At 38.1% G+C, this 21,831-nt stretch overlaps 3 protein-coding genes across 3 annotated transcripts in view; 2 read left to right on the top strand and 1 right to left on the bottom strand.

Annotated features, from left to right (window-relative positions):
• The window catches only part of LOC111655508 (bone morphogenetic protein receptor type-2-like), a 25,006-nt gene extending 23,385 nt beyond the window's left edge, over nt 1–1,621 (bottom strand). Inside the window, exon 1 of the mRNA XM_087174154.1 lies at nt 1,365–1,621. The gene's annotated coding sequence lies outside the window, so the exon portion shown is untranslated. The remainder of the gene's footprint in view (nt 1–1,364) is intronic.
• Nucleotides 1,622–8,873: 7,252 nt separating this feature from the next.
• On the top strand, nt 8,874–12,768 carry LOC111655513 (heat shock 70 kDa protein 12A-like). The gene is made up of 4 exons (XM_023406950.2): nt 8,874–9,170; nt 9,482–9,706; nt 9,784–9,955; nt 10,110–12,768. The coding sequence occupies exons 1-4, from the start codon at nt 8,889–8,891 to the stop codon at nt 11,138–11,140; spliced, it is 1,710 nt and encodes a 569-aa protein (XP_023262718.1). The 5' UTR covers nt 8,874–8,888; the 3' UTR covers nt 11,141–12,768.
• Nucleotides 12,769–18,876: 6,108 nt separating this feature from the next.
• The window catches only part of LOC111655514 (uncharacterized), a 13,159-nt gene continuing 10,204 nt past the window's right edge, over nt 18,877–21,831 (top strand). Inside the window, exons 1-7 of the mRNA XM_087174152.1 lie at nt 18,877–19,005; nt 19,649–19,684; nt 20,355–20,429; nt 20,589–20,636; nt 21,042–21,089; nt 21,348–21,416; nt 21,559–21,606. Of these exons, the coding sequence (XP_087030278.1) occupies nt 18,983–19,005; nt 19,649–19,684; nt 20,355–20,429; nt 20,589–20,636; nt 21,042–21,089; nt 21,348–21,416; nt 21,559–21,606 (347 nt within the window). The 5' untranslated portion in view covers nt 18,877–18,982. The remainder of the gene's footprint in view (nt 19,006–19,648; nt 19,685–20,354; nt 20,430–20,588; nt 20,637–21,041; nt 21,090–21,347; nt 21,417–21,558; nt 21,607–21,831) is intronic.

The raw sequence follows: 21,831 nt of genomic DNA, 5'->3' as shown, positions 1-21,831 counted from the left end.
CAATCACTGTCACTGTCACACTGTACTGACTAATAAAGACTGTTCAATATCTGGGGGTGTGGAGGTGTGGAGGTCTGGAGGTCTGGGGGTCTGGGGGTCTGGAGGTCTGAGGCCCAGTTGGTTCTTCAGCCCTGAATAAACTGACAGAGACAGAACGACTGTTCTTCAGCTGCTGTCACCTCACCTGTGTGTCGTACACCTGTACAGGTGTTACAGCAGGTAACCTCAGCACTACATGAAGTACTTTTACTGCTACTGGTACTTCACATGAAGCTTCAGTAGTATTTTGAATACAGTACTTCACTTTACTGTTGGACTGGTTTTTAATGAAGGATCTGACCTGACACTCACAACATGTCCTGAGAGAATAATAATTTAAATAATATAATATAATGAATCTAATCACAATATTAGACAAAGACTCTGAAGGACTATAATATTTCAGTAATATAACTTTAATATGTCGTTATACTAAACATCAAATATTAGTGTCATTAAACTTCACATTCATGCCTTTAAATGCAGCTCTAATTATCTTATAATATTCATATTTAACACTGATCTTGTGCTTTATAGCTCTAATATTCACTGAAACAAAAGTGACATATCAATACATCAGGGTATTTCTGTGCCGTATATTAGGCTTATAATAATCTTATAATAATTTTATAATAATTTATAATAATTTTATAATAATTTATCATATTCATGTTCCCCCTGCTGTGTTCACACATATTACTTCTATCCATAGTTCAGCTCAGGACTAACATCAGTGTACTGTGAGTCATCTATTCTATATCAATATATATCTATCTTTTTCTATTACAAAATCTATAATATCTGTAATACCCCAATAATCAGACTCATTTATATCTGTGAGATATTGATCCGTCACTGTAACATCTCTATAGTTACCACTGTGTCTGTTTCATGATCTGTACAGTACTGACACTGTGTCTGTGATCTGACCTTCATCATCATCTGTTCTTTATAACACACCTGTAATTCACCTGCTGTTCACTGCACCACACACACACACACACACACACACACACAGACACACACACACAGACACACACACTGCACGTGTCTGATATAAATGTGTGTGCTGCAGTGTCACAGATCATATCAGAGATAATAGAGAGACCTGGTTTGGCTGCAGGTGCATTTAACGGCAGCATTATTAGAGCTGAGGCTGGAAGGGAGTGGCACGCACACACACACACACATACACACACACACACACACACACACACACACACACACACACACACACACACACGCACACACACACGCACGCACACACACACACACACACACCGGTCAGTCCACGTTAACGTGTCTGTAGTAAAAACGGTTCGTACCGGTGAGGAAGACTCCGCTCTCTACAGGAGGAGATGAAGCAGCCTCCCTGTCTCTGTCTCTGTCTGCCTGTATTTCTGGTCTTATTCTGGCCCGGCTCAGTTCGGATGCGCTCGGCTCGGCTAGTTTCGGTGTGGGTCGGTCCGGACTCCTCGCTCCGATATGAATCCGGATCCAGCTGCAGGTTCGTTCAGCTGAATCAGAAAATCCGCAGAAATGAAGCTCCGCTTCTCTGCGGCCACATCCAGACTGTCAAATTAAAGGGACTACAGCACCCTCAGCTTCCGGGTAACGCTTTCAAAATAAAAGCCTCGGCGCCAAACGCGGATACAGTATGTGACCGTCAGAGAAGCGGCGGGAAAAGGAAACATGACGCACCTGTTAATTTAAAAAAAAAAAAAATTCTACTGAGGCTGAGCACATGTAAATATAAATAACACGGGAAGATAGACGTCTTCTGTTCCTTTTCTTATATATTTTTCCATTTTAAAAAAATCATATATACATTTATCTTTTTATATATTTCGCTGCATCTTCGTTTGGTTATAAATGTATTATTGTTTGCGAATTAGTCACATAATCATCGTATTTTTATTTCTACATCATTACGTCATTTTTATACATCATTTTCATTAGGTGTTGTATTAGGGGATACCTCCATTTTATTATTATTATTATTGTTATTATTATTATTGTTGTTGTTGATGATGATGATGATGATGATGATGAGATGATGATGACAGAGGTAGTCAGTTGGACATCACAAACAGTGAAGAATCTAATCTCCAATGAACTCAAAAACTGCTCTTTTATTTTGAAGGCAACTGTATTCCACTTCCTCTCTCCTGTCTGGTGAACATGGACACAGACAGAGGTTTAAATGAATCTCTGTGATGTGTTTAAGCCTCAGAGCTGAACCTGATCACCTGTCTGAAGTCTGATGAACAGATTTATGAGGAGACAGGAATTCTCTTGTTTCTCTAATGACTCTCTGAACTGACATGTTCACACCTGCAGTGACACCTGGTGGCTGTGAGTTGTCACAGCAGCTTCATCAGTCGTTACATATTTACATAGTGGTGTGCCATCAGGACCAGAGGGACAAGCAGTGATTGCCAAGTCAAAGCAAAACATTTCCATCAATTAGCTCGATACTGAAGTGAAGTGATCTCTCTCCTCACATCTGATCTCAGAACAGCTTCTGTCTCATAAAGGATCTGATGCCTGTTTCATTCATGTCTTTCACTGTCCTCTTGTGGCGGCAGCAGGGTATTGTCTCTCAAGCTAGCTTGACTTCCAGCTGTTGTATCTATAGTTTCTGTCATATTCATTGGTGTGACTGAGTCCCGTTGACAAAGGAGCTTGTCAAGCAGAGAGGACAGCAGCCTTTCTTGAAGGTGTGCTCATTGAGGATAATTCCAGGATCTGACAGGTGACTAGCGATAGCTAAGGTGAGCTTGTCAAGCTGTCCTTGACTCAGCTCCCACCATTTTGAGATCAGTTATGATATTGCAAGGATATAGCAAACATTAATAAACTAGGAAATGACACATATTCATCACCTCTGTGTGAGATCTGCTGTAAGCTTGAGACAGGATATAGTTACAGGAGTAGAGAGATAGAGAGAGAGAGAAAGGTGATGCGGGAGCAGAGAGTTAGCTAGTTAGTTAGCAGTGTAGCTGTGAACATACAGTGTCATGTATGTGCATCACACTGTTTGTGCTACAACTACAGCTAATACTCCTCAAGACCAAAGAGAGGAGAAAAAAAGTAATAACTTTAATGTCCAACTGGTAACAGCTAACGTTACTGGCAGGTAATGCAGCTAAAGCTAGCCCTGCAATGTCCCAAAGTTAGCAGCTAATGTTAGCCCACATATTCCCACATGTGCAGGAACAGTGGTTTTGTTTGACAAATGTGTGATATCAAGTCAACCTAACAACTGTGGCCATACATCTGTGGATGTGGCTCAGTGTGACATGCCATGACAAAAAAAGAATGAATAAATGAGTGAATAAATAAATAAATAAAACAATTGACATTCTTTTTCTTGCTTTTCTTCAAGATGGCAGTGAGTGAGCTTCTACTTGCTTGCTGAAGTTTTGACCTCTTTAAGTCTTTAAAACATTCATTTATAAATTAAAGTCACTTTTTTTTTTTTTAAATGGCAACTCTTTTTTGAAATAAAAAGTATGTAGCTCTGAATAATTAACAGGTGGTCCAGTTGCAGCATCTTATTTTGAAATTGAAAATCTGACTATTTAAAGGCTGAACCATTCGACTTCAAAATAATAATCGTGTTGAATAAATGATACACAGAATCAGATAAATTGTCTTATTTTAATATATTTAAGGACTTGCAGGCAAGTGAACAAATGTACACAGCATATGTGTGTGGCTAAGAAATCTAATCATTACAAATAATTAAGAAGATGTGTAGAAAATAACACAAACACCTAAGATTTTCAGTATAAATGTACATTTAGGAATAACAAACAGACCCCTCGGTCTAAAAGCAAAGTACATTTATATAATACATATATTAGTGGTAAATTACAGTATATTTAAATGTGGTTTGTAGAAGCTAGATCGGTCAGATAATCAGGTAGCAGTACCTTCTGGTGACATCACGACATGGTCTTATAAGACATCCCTGCATGAGAAGAGCTGCTTCTGTCCTTCTGCCCTGCAGCAGAGCACCGAGCGGTGACAGTGACGGGTGGTAACGTCAGCCTGTGGATAAAACGTTATAAGAGTTGATCAAAGTTCACAAAGCAGATTTAACAACTTCTTTAACGTTAACTTACCTGTGTGAGAAGGACAAGATGGACTTGTTGCCACTGGTGTGAGAGCAATTAACGCTTTGGTGAGATAACTTTTGATTTCCGTAGCGACCGTGCTAACCGCTAATGCTAGCAAATACAATATAAAATGCCATTGACTTATGCTAATAGCTTATGCTAATAGCTTATGCTGTTAGCCATGTTATCTCGAACTTGGAACTAACCCCTGTGTCATGCTGTATGAAACGGTATCAGATGTATTATAAACCCTGCATGTCTGTTGAGCACTAAATGTTTATTTGCGTCGTGTTAAGCACACTGAAGGTAGGTTTGTGTTCAAATGTTTGGTGCACGCGACCGTCAGCATGAGTGCACGCAGCACGAGCCTGTTGCTAAAGCTTGGTGTATGTGACTGTAAGCCACCAGTTTATGGCGGCGGGTGCAAGGCGCATATGTATTTGGTATTGATGTAGCTATTTTATGCCAATTACTATGTAAATGAAGGGATGGAAGTGGGAAGTATTGTATTCATGGCTGGGACGATTATCCGACGTTGTCGATTATAAAAATTATTCTACGTGGAATTTTAGTGTCGTGTAAAACCACACAGGGAAAATGTTCATAGAACCAAACCGGAACTTTCTAATGGGACCGTTTATATCCATCGTCTTTGGTTTACCCGGATACAAGCGCAGCGCACGGACTGGGGTAATTGAAGTCATTGACTACGTGAATGATTTGCGTCTGTGTAAATCTATTTGAACAACACGGCGGCGTCTACCAGCAGCACGACGGAGCGCGTGGAGCAACACGCGGCAAAAAAGGCTCGTACACGGTCCTGCAGAGTTTGGGAATACTTTAATCTTGACACCAACAGTGCGGTAGACTGCAGACTCTGCAAAGTGCACGTGGCATATCACTCTAGTGACAGTCATGCACGCGCACATAAAGAGGAAACACCCTGGTGCAGTGTGTGTGTTGGACAGGGCAAATTGTTATATCAAATGATTAACTGGAAAATAATTGCAATAAAATTACTGTTAGGTTAATAAAAAAAATAATCGTTAGATTAGTCGAATAATCGAAAAAATAATCGCTAGATTAATCATTTAAAGAATAAACGTTTGGGACAGCCCTAATTGTATTATTGTAAACTTTAAATTTTAGGTTAATTTAGTAACCTTAGTTCTCTGATAACTTGAAACAAACTGTACTCTTGTTGTTAAAGGGCCATTGCAATGTTTTATTAGTTCGAATTGTTATTCTTTAGCAATATAGACTACGATAATGCCCTTGATAAGATTCTCACTTGTGTGGTCTATTAATCCATCTCAGACTTTCAATTTGAGTTCTGATCTTACCTACTATAGGCAGGGTTTTTCTGGACTTGGAGCTTCATATGTGCGATAGTGAGCCACAGCCCAGCGTGTATATTGTTTCACGTATTTGTTACACCAAAGGCAGAACAACTCAAAAGATAATCCTGAACAAGAGATGATACATCTCATGATGTTTATCCTTAGCACCGTAAAGGTTAGCACTGTAATATTGTTATGTTAGCATTGTAAAGGCTATGTATTCATGTTAGCATTGTACTGACCAAATGTTAGCACTGTAATGATTGCAAATTAGCACTTTAACTGGCTGCAGGTTAGCAGCCAATGCTAGCCATATATCTGAAAGCGTTTAACTGTTGCTAGACTTATAATGTCCAAATGTTAGCAATTAATGTTACTGTTGTCATTTTATATAAATATCCAAATTAATATGTTTTGGACTTTTGCTTTTCCTTAATGCTGCCCTTAGTTAGGAAACACCATCAGGTAAGTTTACTGTCTTTTTGTCATTTAACTTTAAATTTATTACAGCTAATGCTTCTGAAGTTTTGTCAAATGTATATCGTTATTATTACAATGCTAATTTTACTTTTATTTACTTCATTGCTACCCTTTAAGTAGGTAAAGTTGGCAGGCAATGTAAGTGAACAGTTAAATGACTGAAATATATATATTTAAATCTATCATTTTGACATATATCTTTTTTCTTTTTACCAACATAAGATAGCAATGGCCAAAGTTAATGTTAAACATTTTTTACTTTTGTTAGATTTGTGATGGCCAATTTTAGAGGCGAACGCTAATAAAACTTCTTACTTTTCCTTACCATGAGATTTGTTAAATCCAAAATTGGTAACTAATGTTACTGACATCTTATCATATGTGTGTTGATGTTATATTTAGTGTGATGCTGACATTTCATTTTTCCTTATCCTCCTCCCTATGTAATGTAAGTGAACACTTAAGTGAATCGGCATTAGATAAGTAATGGAGTAAGTTAGAAGCTAATTTTATTTTCATTTTTTTCTCCTCATAGTTAGTGATGGCCAAAGTTAACAGCTAATGTTAATATTATTTTATCTTCCTTACCACTAGAATTGTTAAAGCTAATGTCAGGAAATTCTTTACTGCTTTTAACATGAGGTTTGCAGTTGCCAAAGATGTGAATACATTTTCTTTCTGTTAGACTTGTGTTGGCCAATGTTAGCTGCTAATCTTATTTATTTTTTTGCATTAAATTTGAAATGGCCAAAGATACACTTTAAAGGGGACATATTATGCAAAATGCACTTTTCCATGGTTTTCTATCAGTAGTATGTGTCCCTGGCGTGTCTACAAACCCCCCAAACATGAGAAAAGTCCATCCTCTCCGTCTTTTGATTTCTCCACCTTTCAGGAAATGTGTGCTCAAATGGGCGAATTGGAGATTTTCCCCTGATGTCGTCAAGAAGGGCGATGCCACCTCCCCCCGGGTGGGTGACACTCCCCGAGCTAGGTGTGTGTTCCGCCCACTGAGTCCGTGTTGCAGACGGTATCGTTACTTCCTTCGCGAACACTGGCTTTCGGTAGAACAATGTCAAAGGTACGAGCGAAACACAGTAGTTGCTTTGTTGTTGGCTGCACAAACCAACACAGAAGTATTTTTAACCCCTGCGCCCGAGGATCTGAAGACCCAGTGGATTAATTTTATTTTTGATGGAAATGTACCCGCTCCAACTCCGAAAGTGTTGTACGTGTGTGCTAACCATTTCACCTCGGACTGCTTTCTCAACGAGGGCCAGGACAACGCAGGATTTGCTACAAGTCTCAAGATAAAGCTTGGATCAGTACCGACTGTCCGTGACCCAACTTTGAACTTGGGAGCTGTAAGTTTTACCATTTTATGTTGCTTTACTGTATGTTCACGAGAGCCTGTTGCGTGTGTTGTTAGCATTGCAGCTAATGTGGCTAAAGTTTTGCCTCATCGACGCACAGCTGGGTATAGCCGGGTACAGATTGTATGCAATTCTTCTGCTTGGTATCGCTGTGTGACGTTGATTAGAGCCACCCTGCTAAATGTATTATACTTTAAAGGCGTTTTAGCTGTCTGTAAAGTCATGCCGGTAATAATCGGACTAAATATTGGCTCTGTAGTGATTAACATAGGTGTCCGGGCTTGTTTATTAGTACAGTGAAAGTTAGTATGAGGAGTCACTCTTTATGATGTTGTTTTAACTTGATATAATGTTTACACATAGATTACCTTACCATACATGTTGTTTTTTCCAACCCTCTAAAACAAACCATTGGAGTGTCTCCTGAAACAAAGCCCTGATGGTAATAGGCATAACAGACCCTGGTCAGTATGGTTACAGTAATAAACATGCAGTTAAACTTATGGACTGGTCATGGTTTAGGTTGAGGCAAACAGCTTGGTTAAGTTTAGGAAAAGATTGTGATTTGGGTTGAAATAAGTACTTCACTACTCATTCGTCCACAACAACCTCCTCCTTTCTCAACCATCTTTTAAATTCTATTTTCTTCAATGACCAATGCAGTGATTTTGCTTAATCTTTTGATAAATCTAACTGTCAGAAATGTAAATATAAAATGTAACATTAATTTGGATTGAAGAAATGGAGGATGTGCACAAATGTACTGGCTTCACATACTATCCTCATGCTTGTTCAAAATGTCTTTGTGTTTCCAGAGAACAAACTGTAAAAGGAAAGAGAAACTTATCAGTATCAGAACAATGTAGTTTGGAATGTGTGTTATCACACATTCCATCGTGTCTGACATGAAGATCTTTCAGTATCCTGACGCATCTGGGATCTTTATCTCCTAACTTAAATCTTTGTGTCCGCTGTGTCACATAGCCAAAAATCAGCCATGTAATTAGTCTTTGACTGTAGGAGAAAATACCTGAGTCTATCTATTGTGAAAAATCAATCAATCAGTCTTTATTTACGTAACACTTTTTGTACAAACAACGTAACATTAAGTGCTTTGCGTAATAAAAGCCAGAAAAAAATGTAGAAAAATTACTTCTAAAAGGCAAGCAAGAACTTAAATCAGACTGGAAATCGGCGAAACATCTGGAACATCTGCCAGCATATAAATCTCAATGTAGTTTTCACCCTCTGTTCATTGATGTTCATTGCTGAGACTGATTATTTGCACTAATTAAGCACAATCAAACTACACAAACAATCAATATCTAATCTAATGCAGAAGAGCAGCCAATTCACAAACTCATGATGTACTTTCTCACCTTGCTTAACTTTTGAACGTGTTGAAACTTTTCAGTCTGAGTAATTGATGAAATGTTATTAAACTGGGGGCGGAGTTTATAGATTGACAACAAATAAATGCACTGTCACTGCTGCTCATTGCCACTTCATCCAGACAAGCTGGACCTGTTACAATGGGTGACTCATTCGTCATAGCGATTGACTTTGGCACTGCATACAGTGGATATGCCTTCAGTTTGACATCAAAAGAAACGCAAGATGATGTCTTCTTGAATCGGTGGGGAAAAGAGCTCGGACTGGAGACCCCAAAGACTCCAACCTGCATTCTGTTCAATGAAAAAGAAGAATTTCTCAAATTTGGCTATGAAGCTAAAACTACATATATGAAGATGCGCGGAGAGGAAGCAACAAACCACTACTTCTTTGAGGCCTTCAAGATGGCCCTCTATGGCACCGTAAGTAAAAGTGATGAAATTATGAAAGTGATTAAATGATAGAATGATAAAAAGTGATGTGTTTAAATGCTCCATAAATATGGAAGAAGTCAGGTTTCCCTTAAGTTAATGAAATGAATAAATGAATAGGATCATAATGCATATACATTATTAAAAACACCAAGATGAACTGTAGGCATAACTGACTTTAGATGATCTAATCGCATCATGACACAGACTGGGTAAATAAATACAGTAACATGACAGGGCATGCCCCAGTTTAACTCAAACACTTTTCAACATATATAAACTACCATCTTATCAATCTCCAGAAACTCAACAAGGATGTGACAATTACTGCTGCAAATGGGAAGTCAATGAATGCCTTGAAGGTCTTTACATCAGCACTGAGCTACCTGAAGGAAAACGCACTGACAACCATTAGTGCCAACACAGCTGGGATGAAGTTAATTGCCTCTGACTTCACCTGGGTGCTGACTGTACCTGCAATCTGGGATCCTTCAGCTAAACAGTTCATGAGAGAGGCTGCAACTCGGGTAACAACATTTCCTTTAGAAAGCAGTGAAATTAGAAAATGTTCGAAGGAATGAGTGAGTTTTCATTTCACTTCTAGGCAGGTATTGTGACAAAAGGAACAGAAGACAAGCTGGTCATCGCACTGGAACCAGAGGCAGCGTCGGTGTGGTGTAAGAAGCTGCCAGCTGAAGGTTTCGTGACACAGAACCATAACAAAGACTCACTTGAGCAAACACCAGGAACACAATACATTGTTGTTGATTGTGGAGGTACTGTATGTAACATTGTCAACAAACCTTGTGTGTTTACACACTCAAGAACAAGCATTTGTAATGTTACTGATACCAAGAAATATGTTTAACAATATTTGTTTGATGTATGTTCTTGAGTAAAGTGGAGAATGTGTAATGTTTTGTGCTGCAGGTGGAACTATTGACATAACTGTACATGAAGTGCTGGATGGAGGAGCCCTGAAGGAGCTGCACAAGGCCTCTGGAAACAACATGGGAGGTCAAACTGTTGACAAGAAATTCAAAGAGTTCCTCAGAAAAATCTTCTGTGATGGTGTCTGGGATGAATATGAGACAAAGTTTCCTAGTGAGGTTCAGAAAATGATGTATGATTTTGCAGTTCTCAAACAAGAAGATGAAGATGTCCAGATCACCTGCACATTTAACCTGGGAGAAATAGCTCAGAGAAAGAAAGACATGGGAAAGTTCTTTGAAACAGTGCAAGGGGCATCCTGGCACGGTGGTTCAATCAAAATCACTAAAGAGAAAATGAAGTCGTTCTTTAATGAGTCTCTAAATGGCATCAGCAAGAGTCTCAGAGAAATCTTGAAAAAAGCTCTCAACATTCAGTTCATTCTGTTAGTGGGGGGCTACGCTGAAAGCAAGATTCTGCGTTTTCACATTAAGGCTGAGTTTGGTCTTCAGTGTAAAGTGCTGTGTCCTTTTAGGGCCCAAGAAGCAATTGTGAGGGGAGCTGTACAGTTCGGAAGGAATCCAGAGGTGGTGGCATCTCGAAAAAGTGCCTTCACTTACGGGATTGCTACGTGCCAGAGTTTTGACAAGTCCAAGCATAAGGCAGAAAAAAAATTCACAACTGGTGAGGATGACTTCTGTAATGATATTTTCATGAAACTAGTGGAAATAGATGAGGGTGTGGATTGTAATGAAACCAAAGAACACATCTTTAATCCAGTAGAAGCAGATCAGACAGAAATGAACCTGTCATTCTATCGCACAGAAAGAAAAAATGCAAAGTATGTGGATGAGTGGGGAGTAAAGAATGTTGCTTCATTCGTTGTGAACATGCCTGACACTACACAAGGCATGAAACGAGACGTTCGATTGGAGATCAGGTTTGGCTCCACAGAGATAACAGCCACAGCCACCGACTTAGTCTCTGGCTCAACAGGATCAATCAAGATCGACTTCTTGACCAAAAAATAGTAGTTTTCATCCGTGTAGTGTTGGCGGAGTGCACCGGAACATCACTCTGCCACTTTTTTTCTCCAAGTGATGAAATAAAATATCTGTAGTTTGGGTAATCCAGTTAAAATTTATGTACATTTTTAAGCGCTTGGAGATCTGATCATCACTTAAGCCTGTGTCATGTAAGAGAGGCAATAAAAACAAATTGAATGGTCATATTGACATTTAAGGTGTATTGATTGAGTAACACGCAAGAAATCATTCCACCTTAAAAGGTGCAGGTAGCTGCCGGTAGCCTCTGAGCTGCACAGTAAATTAAATTGTTAATTAGTAAAGATGAAAAGATAGAAAACATCCAATAATTCATCATACACTTTACTGACATTTTCTTTAATTGTGATGCATTTACACAGAAAAATGACAAAGTTGGTCTGTTGGACAGCTTGTGCTGCTTCCACAATGCTGCAGGAAACAAAAGCTTGCTTAGCTGAGGCTATTAGCTTAGTTTGACACTGCCTGCACTGCAGCTTTTCTTCAGAATGGATGAATATGGCTTCATTTGCTCAACACAAGTAAATAAATGAAATCATTCAAAACACAAGCTACTTGTGGTCATTTGCTTATGATGCTTAATGCCACACAAATACAACTGACTACATCCATCATATCCTCTAGCAAGATGTTTGGCTGACTTCCCCATAATATTCTCTAAGATTTGATCATGTGGTCATGGAGTGGTTGCTATTGTAGGCAAAACATTGGAAAAGTGCTGCAACTTAACCAAGATAAGTCATTAGTGTGTGCTGTTACAAAAAAAAAATTGGACTACACCTCTTGTAATGTGCTCTGTTGTTGCTCGACCAAAGATGTGCAAATGTTAGATGGATATGACTAAATTAGAAGAATCATGACAGTCACCTCTGTTTTATTCTAATCACATACTGTACTTTAAAATGTTCTTTTATCTTTGCTTAGGTTTGTTTTTATATCTTTTTATCAAGTATGAGTTGTTACATCCTCACTGTGTTTGTTTTTGTACCAACATTATGTTCTGTTAATGGGAGTTGTTTTAAATGAATTACCTGACATGAAAATGTGTGTTGTCACAATGCAAATTGCTGACATGCCACTACTTCTTGCTGTTATCAGCATAACAACTGTATGATCTGTTAGGTTTAGTGACTGTTCAGATCACCCTTGGGACTACATTCAAAAGACAAAGGTTAGCCACTTTTTTTTTTTATCTTTGAGTTTACAGTGTTTACATGCTATAGTATGGTATTTTGTTGTTCACTTTGTGGATTTGTTTAATGTCGATAAGAAATGTTGTTAATGTGGTCATATGTGCTTCTGCACACTTACTGACAAAGTGTAGTTTGTTGAATTTGCAACATCTTCAAAGTGTATTATATCTGGGTGTTGCACATTTTCTTCTTTCCAGCAGATATTTCCCAGGATACATTTTAAAACGGTGTGAGCAATTACATTAATCAAACTGGTAATTATGGACATAATACTGTAACATAAATATTTGATTTTATAGCATGTATTTATATCTCAAGTGATTGTATACCTGCTGTGCACTGCTGCATGCTGATGAAAACCAGTTGATCACTTCAAGTAATCAATAAAGTTGTATGTTTTTATTTTGTGTCTATTTTTAAAAATGTTTTCATGAATCTTGTCTTAGGTTGTGCTTTAAATAGAACAGCACAACCTAAAAATCAAAAAAGACCCACACACTCTGTAAACTCCAGTCACCAAAATCAGTGAATGATCTAGCACAGGGTACAAAAACTGTTTGAAGGCCGAACACATAATTTGCAATGACCATAGCTTTCCTGAAATTAGTGAGATATGTGAACCTGTCTCATGTGTTCTTTTCTCTTTTTTCTTTTCTAAGCAGTATTGGTAAAAGTAGTAATACTGTTAAAATCAAAACGAGACCCATCTCAATTGTTGGAGGACAGTGCAGGTCAAGGATTCTGACCAGGCCTGACTTCCCCCAACTGCTTTACTACACTCTCTGTATGTGTGGTGGCATTTTTTGGGGCCTTGAGAGGGGGCCACTATTTAAAAAAATAACAATACATGTGCAAGGCCTTTGTAGGTATCCATGGAAAACTTTGTGAAGCAGCCGTTGTATGCACAGATGCTACAATGTATTACACAGCCAATACAACTAATAAGATGTGCTTAAGTATTGAGCCAACAAAATGGTCTCAAAGTCATAATGTGGACCTTAAATTAATGTTGTTTTAGTTAGATGTCTTTGGGACCCTACTTTCTTCCAAGAGATGTACTCCCAAGGGTGCTGCAGATTACAGGATTTTTTGGAAGATTTTTGTTGAGAAATTATGTCACAGAGCTTTTTGTAATTTTCCATCTCGCATCTAACTTGGTATGAACTTCTAATGTTTTTTGGTACTACTACCTTGACATTTTTATATCGTCGTCGACTCCCACTTATCCGGAACATTTTTATATATAACAATTAATTTTTGAGACCTTAAGCTTAAACTTTTTCAAATTTCCCTTTATTATGTGGTGTTTGTACAACTTTAATTTCAAATTTTTTTTTTTAAACCTTTAGTGCATTTAAAGTAATTTAATCTCATTTACTCATTTTTACTTTTAATTGAGTTTTAAGCTGGACTTTTACATAGAAATGAACATCTGTCCTATTCAAGTCTTTGCCAAACGAGTTTACACAGTTCTCATTAAGCTCCAGTTAAATCTCTGTTTTCCGAAGTATACCAGGGTTTTACATCATAATCAATTACATTTCCGACGCTGAACACTGGTAGTGATGTGTTTTATGTCAACCTGTCTATATGTACATACAGTGGATATAAAAAGTCTACACACCCCTGTTCAAATGCCAGGTTTTCGTGATGTAAAAAAATGACAGCAAGACAAATAATTTCTTTTTCCACCTTTAATGTGACCTATAACCTGTACAATGCAATTGAAAAACAAACTGAAACCTTTAAAGGGGAAAAATATAAAATAAAAAACTTAAAAGAATGTGGTTGCATAAATATGCACACCCTTAAACTAATACTTTGTTGCAGCACCTTTGGCTTTTATTACAGCACTCAGTCTTTTTGGGTAGGAGCCTATCAGCGTGGCACATCTTGATGTGGCAATATTTGCCCACTCTTCTTTGCAAAACCGTTCCAAATCTGACAGATTGCGAGGGCATCTCCTGTGCACAGCCCTCTTCAGATCACCCCACAGATGTTCGATGGGATTCAGGTCTGGACTTTGGCTGGGCCATTCCAAAGCCTCAATCTTATTCTGGTGAAGCCATTCTTTGGTTGATTTAGATGTGTGCTTTGGGTCATTGTCGTGCTGAAAGATGAAGTTCCTCTTCATCTTCAGCTTTCTAACAGAAGGCCGAAGGTTTTGTGCCAATACTGACTGGTATTTGTACCTGTTCATAATTCCCTCCATCCTGACTAAGGCCCCAGTTCCCGCTGAAGAAAAACAGCCCCAGAGCATGATGCTGCCACCACCATACTTCACTGTAGGTATGGTGTTCTTTTGGTGATGAGCAGTGTTGTTTTTGTGCCAAATATAGGTGGTTTCATCAGACCATAACACATTTTCCCACATGCGTTAGGGAGATTTCAGATGTCTTTTTGCAAAATTAAGCCGGGCTTTGATGTTTTTCTTTGTAAGATAAGGCTTCCGTCTTGCCACCCTACCCCTACACTAGAACAGCTGAACTTTATTTGGGGTTGATCAGAGGCACTTTATTTGGTGACAGGTGTGTGCTCACTCCAATTTAACATGAGTTTGAATGTAAATGGTTAAATCTGAACACAGCCACATCCCCAGTTATAAAAGGGTGTGCACACTTATGCAACCACATTATCTCAGTTGTTTATTTTTACTTTACCTCCCTGAAAGATTTCTGTTTGTTTTTCAATTGCGTTGTACAGGTTATAAGTCACATTAAAGGTGGAAAATGTTGTGAAATTGTTTATCTTGATGTAATTTTTTTACATTACAAAAACCTGGCAATTGAACAGGGGTGTGTAGACTTTTTATATCCACTGTATCTTAAGGCTCAATTAAGGAACCAACAGACAGTTACATTATTTCTCTGTCTTTTATTATGTGTACCTCTTGCACACAGTACAGACATGCTGAGGGTTCCTAGCTGAAATACATAGGTAGGAACCTTCAGCAGGTTGTACTGTGATCCATGCAACTGTCAAGCTTGTCTGCTTGTACTGTGTTGAACATATAAGTTGTGTCCCAATTCAGGGGCCATATCCATCAGAGGATGCAGGCCATGAAGGTGTGGCAATTTGAAGCCGCCATAGAACGCAAAGGCTGAACTGAAATGAGATGATCTGGGTTACGAAGGATTTTTGCTTTGCATCACCAGCTATGCCCGCTCTTATCATTTCATCACAAAATGTTGCTCTGTTGGCTGGCAACCTTGACAAAAAGTAACTCTTTTTCACAAAAACTTGAGGTTTTAAGGTTCTTGTTTTTAACAGTTGTACTCTTAGCTGTTGAACTCAGCTCAAACCCTATACTTACATGCATAGGTAATGAATTAAATATACTGTCGAAATTTTCTGTATTCACAGTGTTTGTGTAGTTACTCTCACTGCCAGAAGGGGGAGACAAAAGTTGCGCACTGAAGGTATAAAGTCAGGAATGCGTCAGGAAATGTAAACATCCTCACGTCACTCAGTGTTATCACGCACATTCCAAACCACATTGTTCCTACTGATAAGTTTCTCTTTCATTTCACAGTCAGTGATCACTGTCTAGCCTCCTGGAGGAGTTGTGGGACCAACTAGACGAAACACTGGTGAAAGGAGGTTCCCACCTGATGACCCCAAAGACATGTTAGTTATCACTGCTCATTAGTCTGTACAGCTAAATTAATAGTTATCATAGAACATGTTAAGCTTAGGGAGCTATTCACTGAGTCTGGTCCATTTTCTGTAGCACAAGCTTTGTGTTTATCTTAAATAAACTGTTCTCTGCAAAGAATGAGGATATCATCTGTGTACTGCCTTCAGCACTTTTTTGTTATGCAAAAATATTTGCCTGCCTTACTAATCAAGACCTTTCTTCTGAAAAGGAAAATATTTGGATCATCAAGTTTGGTTAGTTGTGGTAAATGCATAACACAATATACAATCAGAGAAGGATATGATTTGAATGGTTATACATGTATGAATATGTATCCATGACACAACCCACCTTTGAGTGGAGCATAACATGTTTGTAGCTTGGACATTTGAGTATTTGCCTACAAACTTTGTTACAAGCTTGCATATTCGGGTCTTTACTTGCAAGCTTAAGTTTCAGCCATTGTAGCATCATGACTGTAGGGACGGCAGTGTTGTTTGTTGGTTATTGTATGGTCTGTATGTCTATCTACCACACTGGCCCAGCGTGAAATATCTCAACAATTTTCGGATGGATTGCCGTAACATTTTGACCAGGCATTCAGGGTTCTCAGAAGGTGACAAATACATCATCAATAATACATGGATATGAACCTTCAGTATGTTGTACTGTGTTGCACAGGGGACACAATAAAAGTTGAGAAACAATGTGCAGCTGTCTCTCAGCTGCTTGTGTTGAGCTTCCAGATGAGTTCACAATCAACTAATGAGCTTTCCCACTTCAGGCCTGTTATAGACCGCAAAGGCCAAACGAAAATTAGATTGTCTGGCCAACTGAGGATTTTCTCTTTGGGTGTCCAGCTTTTTCTGCTCTAAACATTGCATCGCAAAGAACAGTTCCTGTCACCTAGCAATCTTGACAACATGTTTTTTTTTTCACAAAACCTTGAAGGTCCTTGGTTTTAACAGTTGTAGCGTTAGCTGTTGAACTGAGCTGAAACCTAATACTTACATTTAACAGTGTAATCCGCAGGCTTTCTGTCACTGTTGTTTGCTTGTTTAGTCCAGGACAAGACAGACATTTTTCTTGGCTGCATTCGAAGCAGACTTTGAAAGGAGACAGAGAGGTCATGCTGCTGTGAAGCAATCAGTCTTCCAATGCAGATGGAGCAGCTACAGTAGCAGGAGTTGGGGGAGTGTCTAAGAAAAGTTTCTGATGCTCCAGATAAAAGTAAAACTATGTTCAGAGAAAGGATTTAAGTCTAAAAGAGCAATCCACAGAAAAGATAAATATGGATTACCATTTGTGTGGCCTGTCCTCGTGGAGAGCACTGAAGGAAGAGAAGCGACTGAGACAGACAAAGATGTTGCTTTACTGCCCTTGAACAGGTTGTCATTTGAAAAATATTTGAAGTAGGCTATGTAGCATTTACATCTACTATGCTTAAATAATAAATTTTTATATACTGTGGAAATGTCTCTGTATTCAACAGTGTTTGTGTAATTACTCTCATGGTCAGAAGGGAGAGACAAAAATTGGGCACTACAGGTTTAAAGTCAGGAAATAAGATCACAGACGGGTTAAGAAATTGAAAGATCATCATGTCAGTTACAGTGGAATGTGTGATTACACACATTCCAAACTACATTGTTCCCACTGATAAGTTTCTCTTTCCTTTTATAATTGGTTGAAAAAAGAAAAGAATCAGGATATCATGTGAAGCCAGTTAAATGTACCAACAACTCAACTAACAAGTTCAACCAGCCTAATTAATCAATTGCCAGGGACACTATAGCAATAGATTTAGGATTAGGACTGCACACTTGAAGCAGTTATTAGCCCCCTGTTCAGACCACCACTATTAACAAGTAAATAAATATGAATCAATTACAGTGTCCACAGTGTTACCTTCTGTGTTAAAATGGGCAGATTGAAAACTGCATTAACAGTACAAAAGTTATCCCAAAAGTTCTCTGAGGTACAGACATCATCAATGGTCTTCATGTAAATGGTTTATTCTTTGGATAATCAGTAACCACAGATGACATGCCAGTGTATATAGGTTGGTGACAGCAACACCAGTGTCTCCACATGATCAACTATAGAGAAAGGAAATAGCTGATTCAGACTAAAGGACAGATCCAGTTTAAACCACAGCCTCTGCGAACACATCAATGGGGTTTAAGTGATCACTTGACTTTGACTGCAGCAATGCAGGCTTAAACTTGTCCTTAACCTTGTGCTGCTTAAGGGTTATATTTAGACCTTAAGGATGCTTTTTAATGAAAAACATTAAATGTAAACCTAACTTTTGTTTGTTGAAACTCCACAGAGTACCTTAAATATCACAACACAAGATGGTGCTCTGTTCTCATGTTATGGTGTGTCATGGTGTGGTGGGGTTTAAGAGTTAGAGAATCTGAAGTCAGTTACGCCTACAGTTTAACTTTCGTGCAGAATAATATTCCATGAAGCGCGTTTTTCAGAGAGCAAGAAGTGTTTTCAATAGTTTATAGAACAGGAAATTGATCCAATATACCAAAGAGAAAAGCGTTGTTTCCTATTCATTGTTTCCTACATTTATTTATTACTTCCTCCTCTACACAGGTTGATATAAATATAGTTTTAACTTCACAACCAAACTTGAGAAATTCTTCTTCTTCATTGAACAGAATGCAGGTTGGAGTCTTTGGGGTCTCCAGTCCAAGCTCTTTTCCCCACAAAAACAGGATCAATTTGGTCTTCTTTGGACGTCACAGTGTAAGCATATCCACTGTATGCAGTGCCAAAATCTATCGCTATGATGTATGAATCATCCATTGTAAAACAGGTCAAGCTAGTCTGGGTGAAGAGAAAAGTCAAAGTGGCAGTGAGCAGCAGTCAGTGCATTTATTTCTTTTGTCTTTGTTCAGTGTATCATTTGCTCTGCTGGGAGACTGAGCACATCGACTTTGGACAAGGGAGAAGAGAAGTGGCAAAATGGGGAATTCTTGGCGTTGTGGGTAAGAATACAATAAATAAGTAACCTCCAACTTTTATTTTCAATAGTCCATACTGTAAACCGGATAAACTGAGGAATGTTGAATGGAGTGAAATACTGCATGCAGATTTATATTTTTGTACATTACAAACTGTATTTCAGGACATTAACAGGAAAAGACAGATACAAGCTGCTTATTTAGCTTAGAGAATGACAACTCTTTTTCTTTTCGATGTAATGAACCATAAATGTGAAGATTGACTTGAGGGAGCAACATCATGAGCAAATGTTTCGTTCACCAACATTTTGGATTCACACATGGCATTTAAACAAAGGTTGCAGTCTTTTCACTCAGTATCACATTTGGTTTTGTTGTTCTAACTAAAATACCTCCTGTTTGAAGACTGTCTTTAAAAAATTAAAAATGCACTTCATAGTCCCAGGACTACCATCATTTCATGGCTTGTACCTGAACATGAGTTACAGATTTTGTATCATCCTTGAGGTTGATTTCAAATCTGAACACCTGTGATATTAATGATAATGTTAACATGCTGCCACAGGAACTGAGGTAGACATTTATTTATTATTTGTTTATTTCATATTAATGTGTTTGTCAACAAAACATTTAAACTCATTTAATTGATTTTTTTATGTTTCCACAGGCCACCACCTGATGACAATCAGATAGAGGCTGTAGGGTATGTAGTTAATTGTATTTAATTACTATAACAACCATAAGAAGGTTTCAGAAATGTTTAAAGAAAAATCTTTCGTTTTCCATTACCTCCATCATTAACCATTAAATAATGCTCCATTTGAATAAAGGTTGTGTAAATTGATAACCATCTTGCTGGATTAATTAGTCAAGACTTTACAGTAAATATCTACTGCACAGTGGATTCCTTCCATAGACACTGGGAAATCCTGAATGGTAGCCTGTGAAATGGTCCCAGGTTCTCTACTGGACAATCAGTTCATCCTAAACTATAACAATTCACTCAACTGTGAGTTGTATTTAAAGTCGTCCGTGTACAGGGTGAGCATGAACCGAGCCAAAACAGTCCACTTTGGAGCCCCAGTGCTGCTCATCACTGTCCCTGAGACACAGTTACGCAGCCTGATGTATTGTACATTAATGTCTATTACATGTAATAATGTGTGTGTTCTGGTGTTTTGGGTTTTTTTGTAATTTCTATTTTAGATTTGATTAAGAGACTAAAAGGTCAAAGAGAGGGGATGTTTTCAGCTCCTGTCAGGGCTTTGTCGCCCTCTCAGATGTTCCCTGGGTTAGGGTTAGGGTTCTCTGCTGGGCAACCTGTTCATCCAAAACTGTGAGCAACTGATCACAAACTTGTTTCTTCTATACAGCGAAAGACCTAGGAACGAAGATGTGATATCCAGCTGCCACCGGTGTGAAACACATGAATGTGAACACAAAGAAAGGTTTGTTTTTCAAAAAATTGGATTAATGGATCTGAAAGACAGTTTAAAAATCAACCATCAAATGAGTGGCAAGTATTAACACAATCATTGTTTTTAACAATGAATCTGTGCTCTGACGTGTTTTCACCAGACTAACCATTGATTGTGTTTTTAACACAGTTTGTCTGAGATGGAAACAATTTACAAAAAGAAACTTCATGAGACAAGGTCAGTATTTTTCTGAAGGTGACATTTAAGGAGACATAACACAGACTTAAATGAAGCATAACACAAATATTTAGTAAAATAACCCTATTTGAGATTGTAATCCTTTAGAAACGTTCTACTATACTTGCAAACAAGAGAGGTTGGAAAAGTCACATTAAACTGGATGAAAAAGTAATCAATTGTCCATCTCTCACGAAACTGTCTATGATCCAGGTCAATCCTTGGTTTGGGTTAGGATATATTTTGGTGTCTGGCACACAGTGAAAAATCTGAGTGCTGCAAGCCCTGCATAGCTAAAATGTCTATGTTGATGACTTTTGTAGTTTAGACTCTAATTCAGTTGATTCTTCATATGTTTCAGTAATAACATGAAGCTTTTTCACACGCTGCATTTTTACTGCACAGATCTGCTCTGAAACAAAGAGAGGAGGAACTGAAATCAGTCAGACACAGGTACTGTACATGTGAACAGATGAAACTACACTGCAATATTGCAATATGTTTTACACACTGACTTGGAATCTTTAACAATTAAATCAGAACCAGAACAGGTTTTTATTTCTGTTTGTATGGAGGGGCAGGAGAGCTCACTCTTTAATATAAACAGTAGACACCTGTCAGATGATCTCTGTATGTTTCTCTCCTGAAAAATCTGTTCAACCCAAAATATAATAAACTGATGACAAATGTATTTCTTTTATGCAACAAAAGACCTCAGAACCAAGGAATAAAATCCAGCTGCCAGCGGTGTGAAACACATGAACGTGAACACAAAGAAAGGTTTGTTTTTCAAAGCACTGGATTAATGGACCTGACAGACAGTTTAGAGTCACAAGTATTAACAGAATCATTGATTTTAACAATGAATCTGTGCTCTGACGTGTTTTCACCAGACTAACCATTGATGATGTTTTTACCACAGTTTGTCTCAGATGGAAACATTTTACAAAGAGAAAGTTCAGGAGGAAAGGTCAGTATTTTTCTAAAGGTACCTTTTAATTATGAAACAGACTGTAAATTAACTGAAGCTTCATCACAGTGTGGACGCAGTAAAACCTGTACATTATAAACCAATCCAACACAACAGCTCTGTAATACACTGAAAATAACTGTGTTTTACCATTGACACAAACTTTAATTCAGCTGATTCTTCATATGTTTCAGTAATAACATGAAGCTTTTTCACACGCTGCAT

Source organism: Seriola lalandi, unplaced genomic scaffold, assembly GCF_002814215.2.
Source record: "Seriola lalandi dorsalis isolate HSWRI2012SDOR001 ecotype SW California unplaced genomic scaffold, Sedor1 jcf7180002054321, whole genome shotgun sequence".
NCBI lineage: Eukaryota > Metazoa > Chordata > Actinopteri > Carangiformes > Carangidae > Seriola > Seriola lalandi.
The sequence above is the reverse complement of the archived record's forward strand: the minus strand, read 5'-3'. Positions and strand labels throughout refer to the sequence as shown.

Coding starts and splice junctions, on each gene's coding strand:
- LOC111655513 (XM_023406950.2), top strand. CDS start 8,889: ATGGGTGACTCATTCGTCATAGCGATTGACTTTGGCACTGCATACAGT. Junction 9,171..9,481: donor AGATGGCCCTCTATGGCACC/GTAAGTAAAAGT, acceptor ATCAATCTCCAG/AAACTCAACAAGGATGTGAC. Junction 9,956..10,109: donor CATTGTTGTTGATTGTGGAG/GTACTGTATGTA, acceptor TTTGTGCTGCAG/GTGGAACTATTGACATAACT.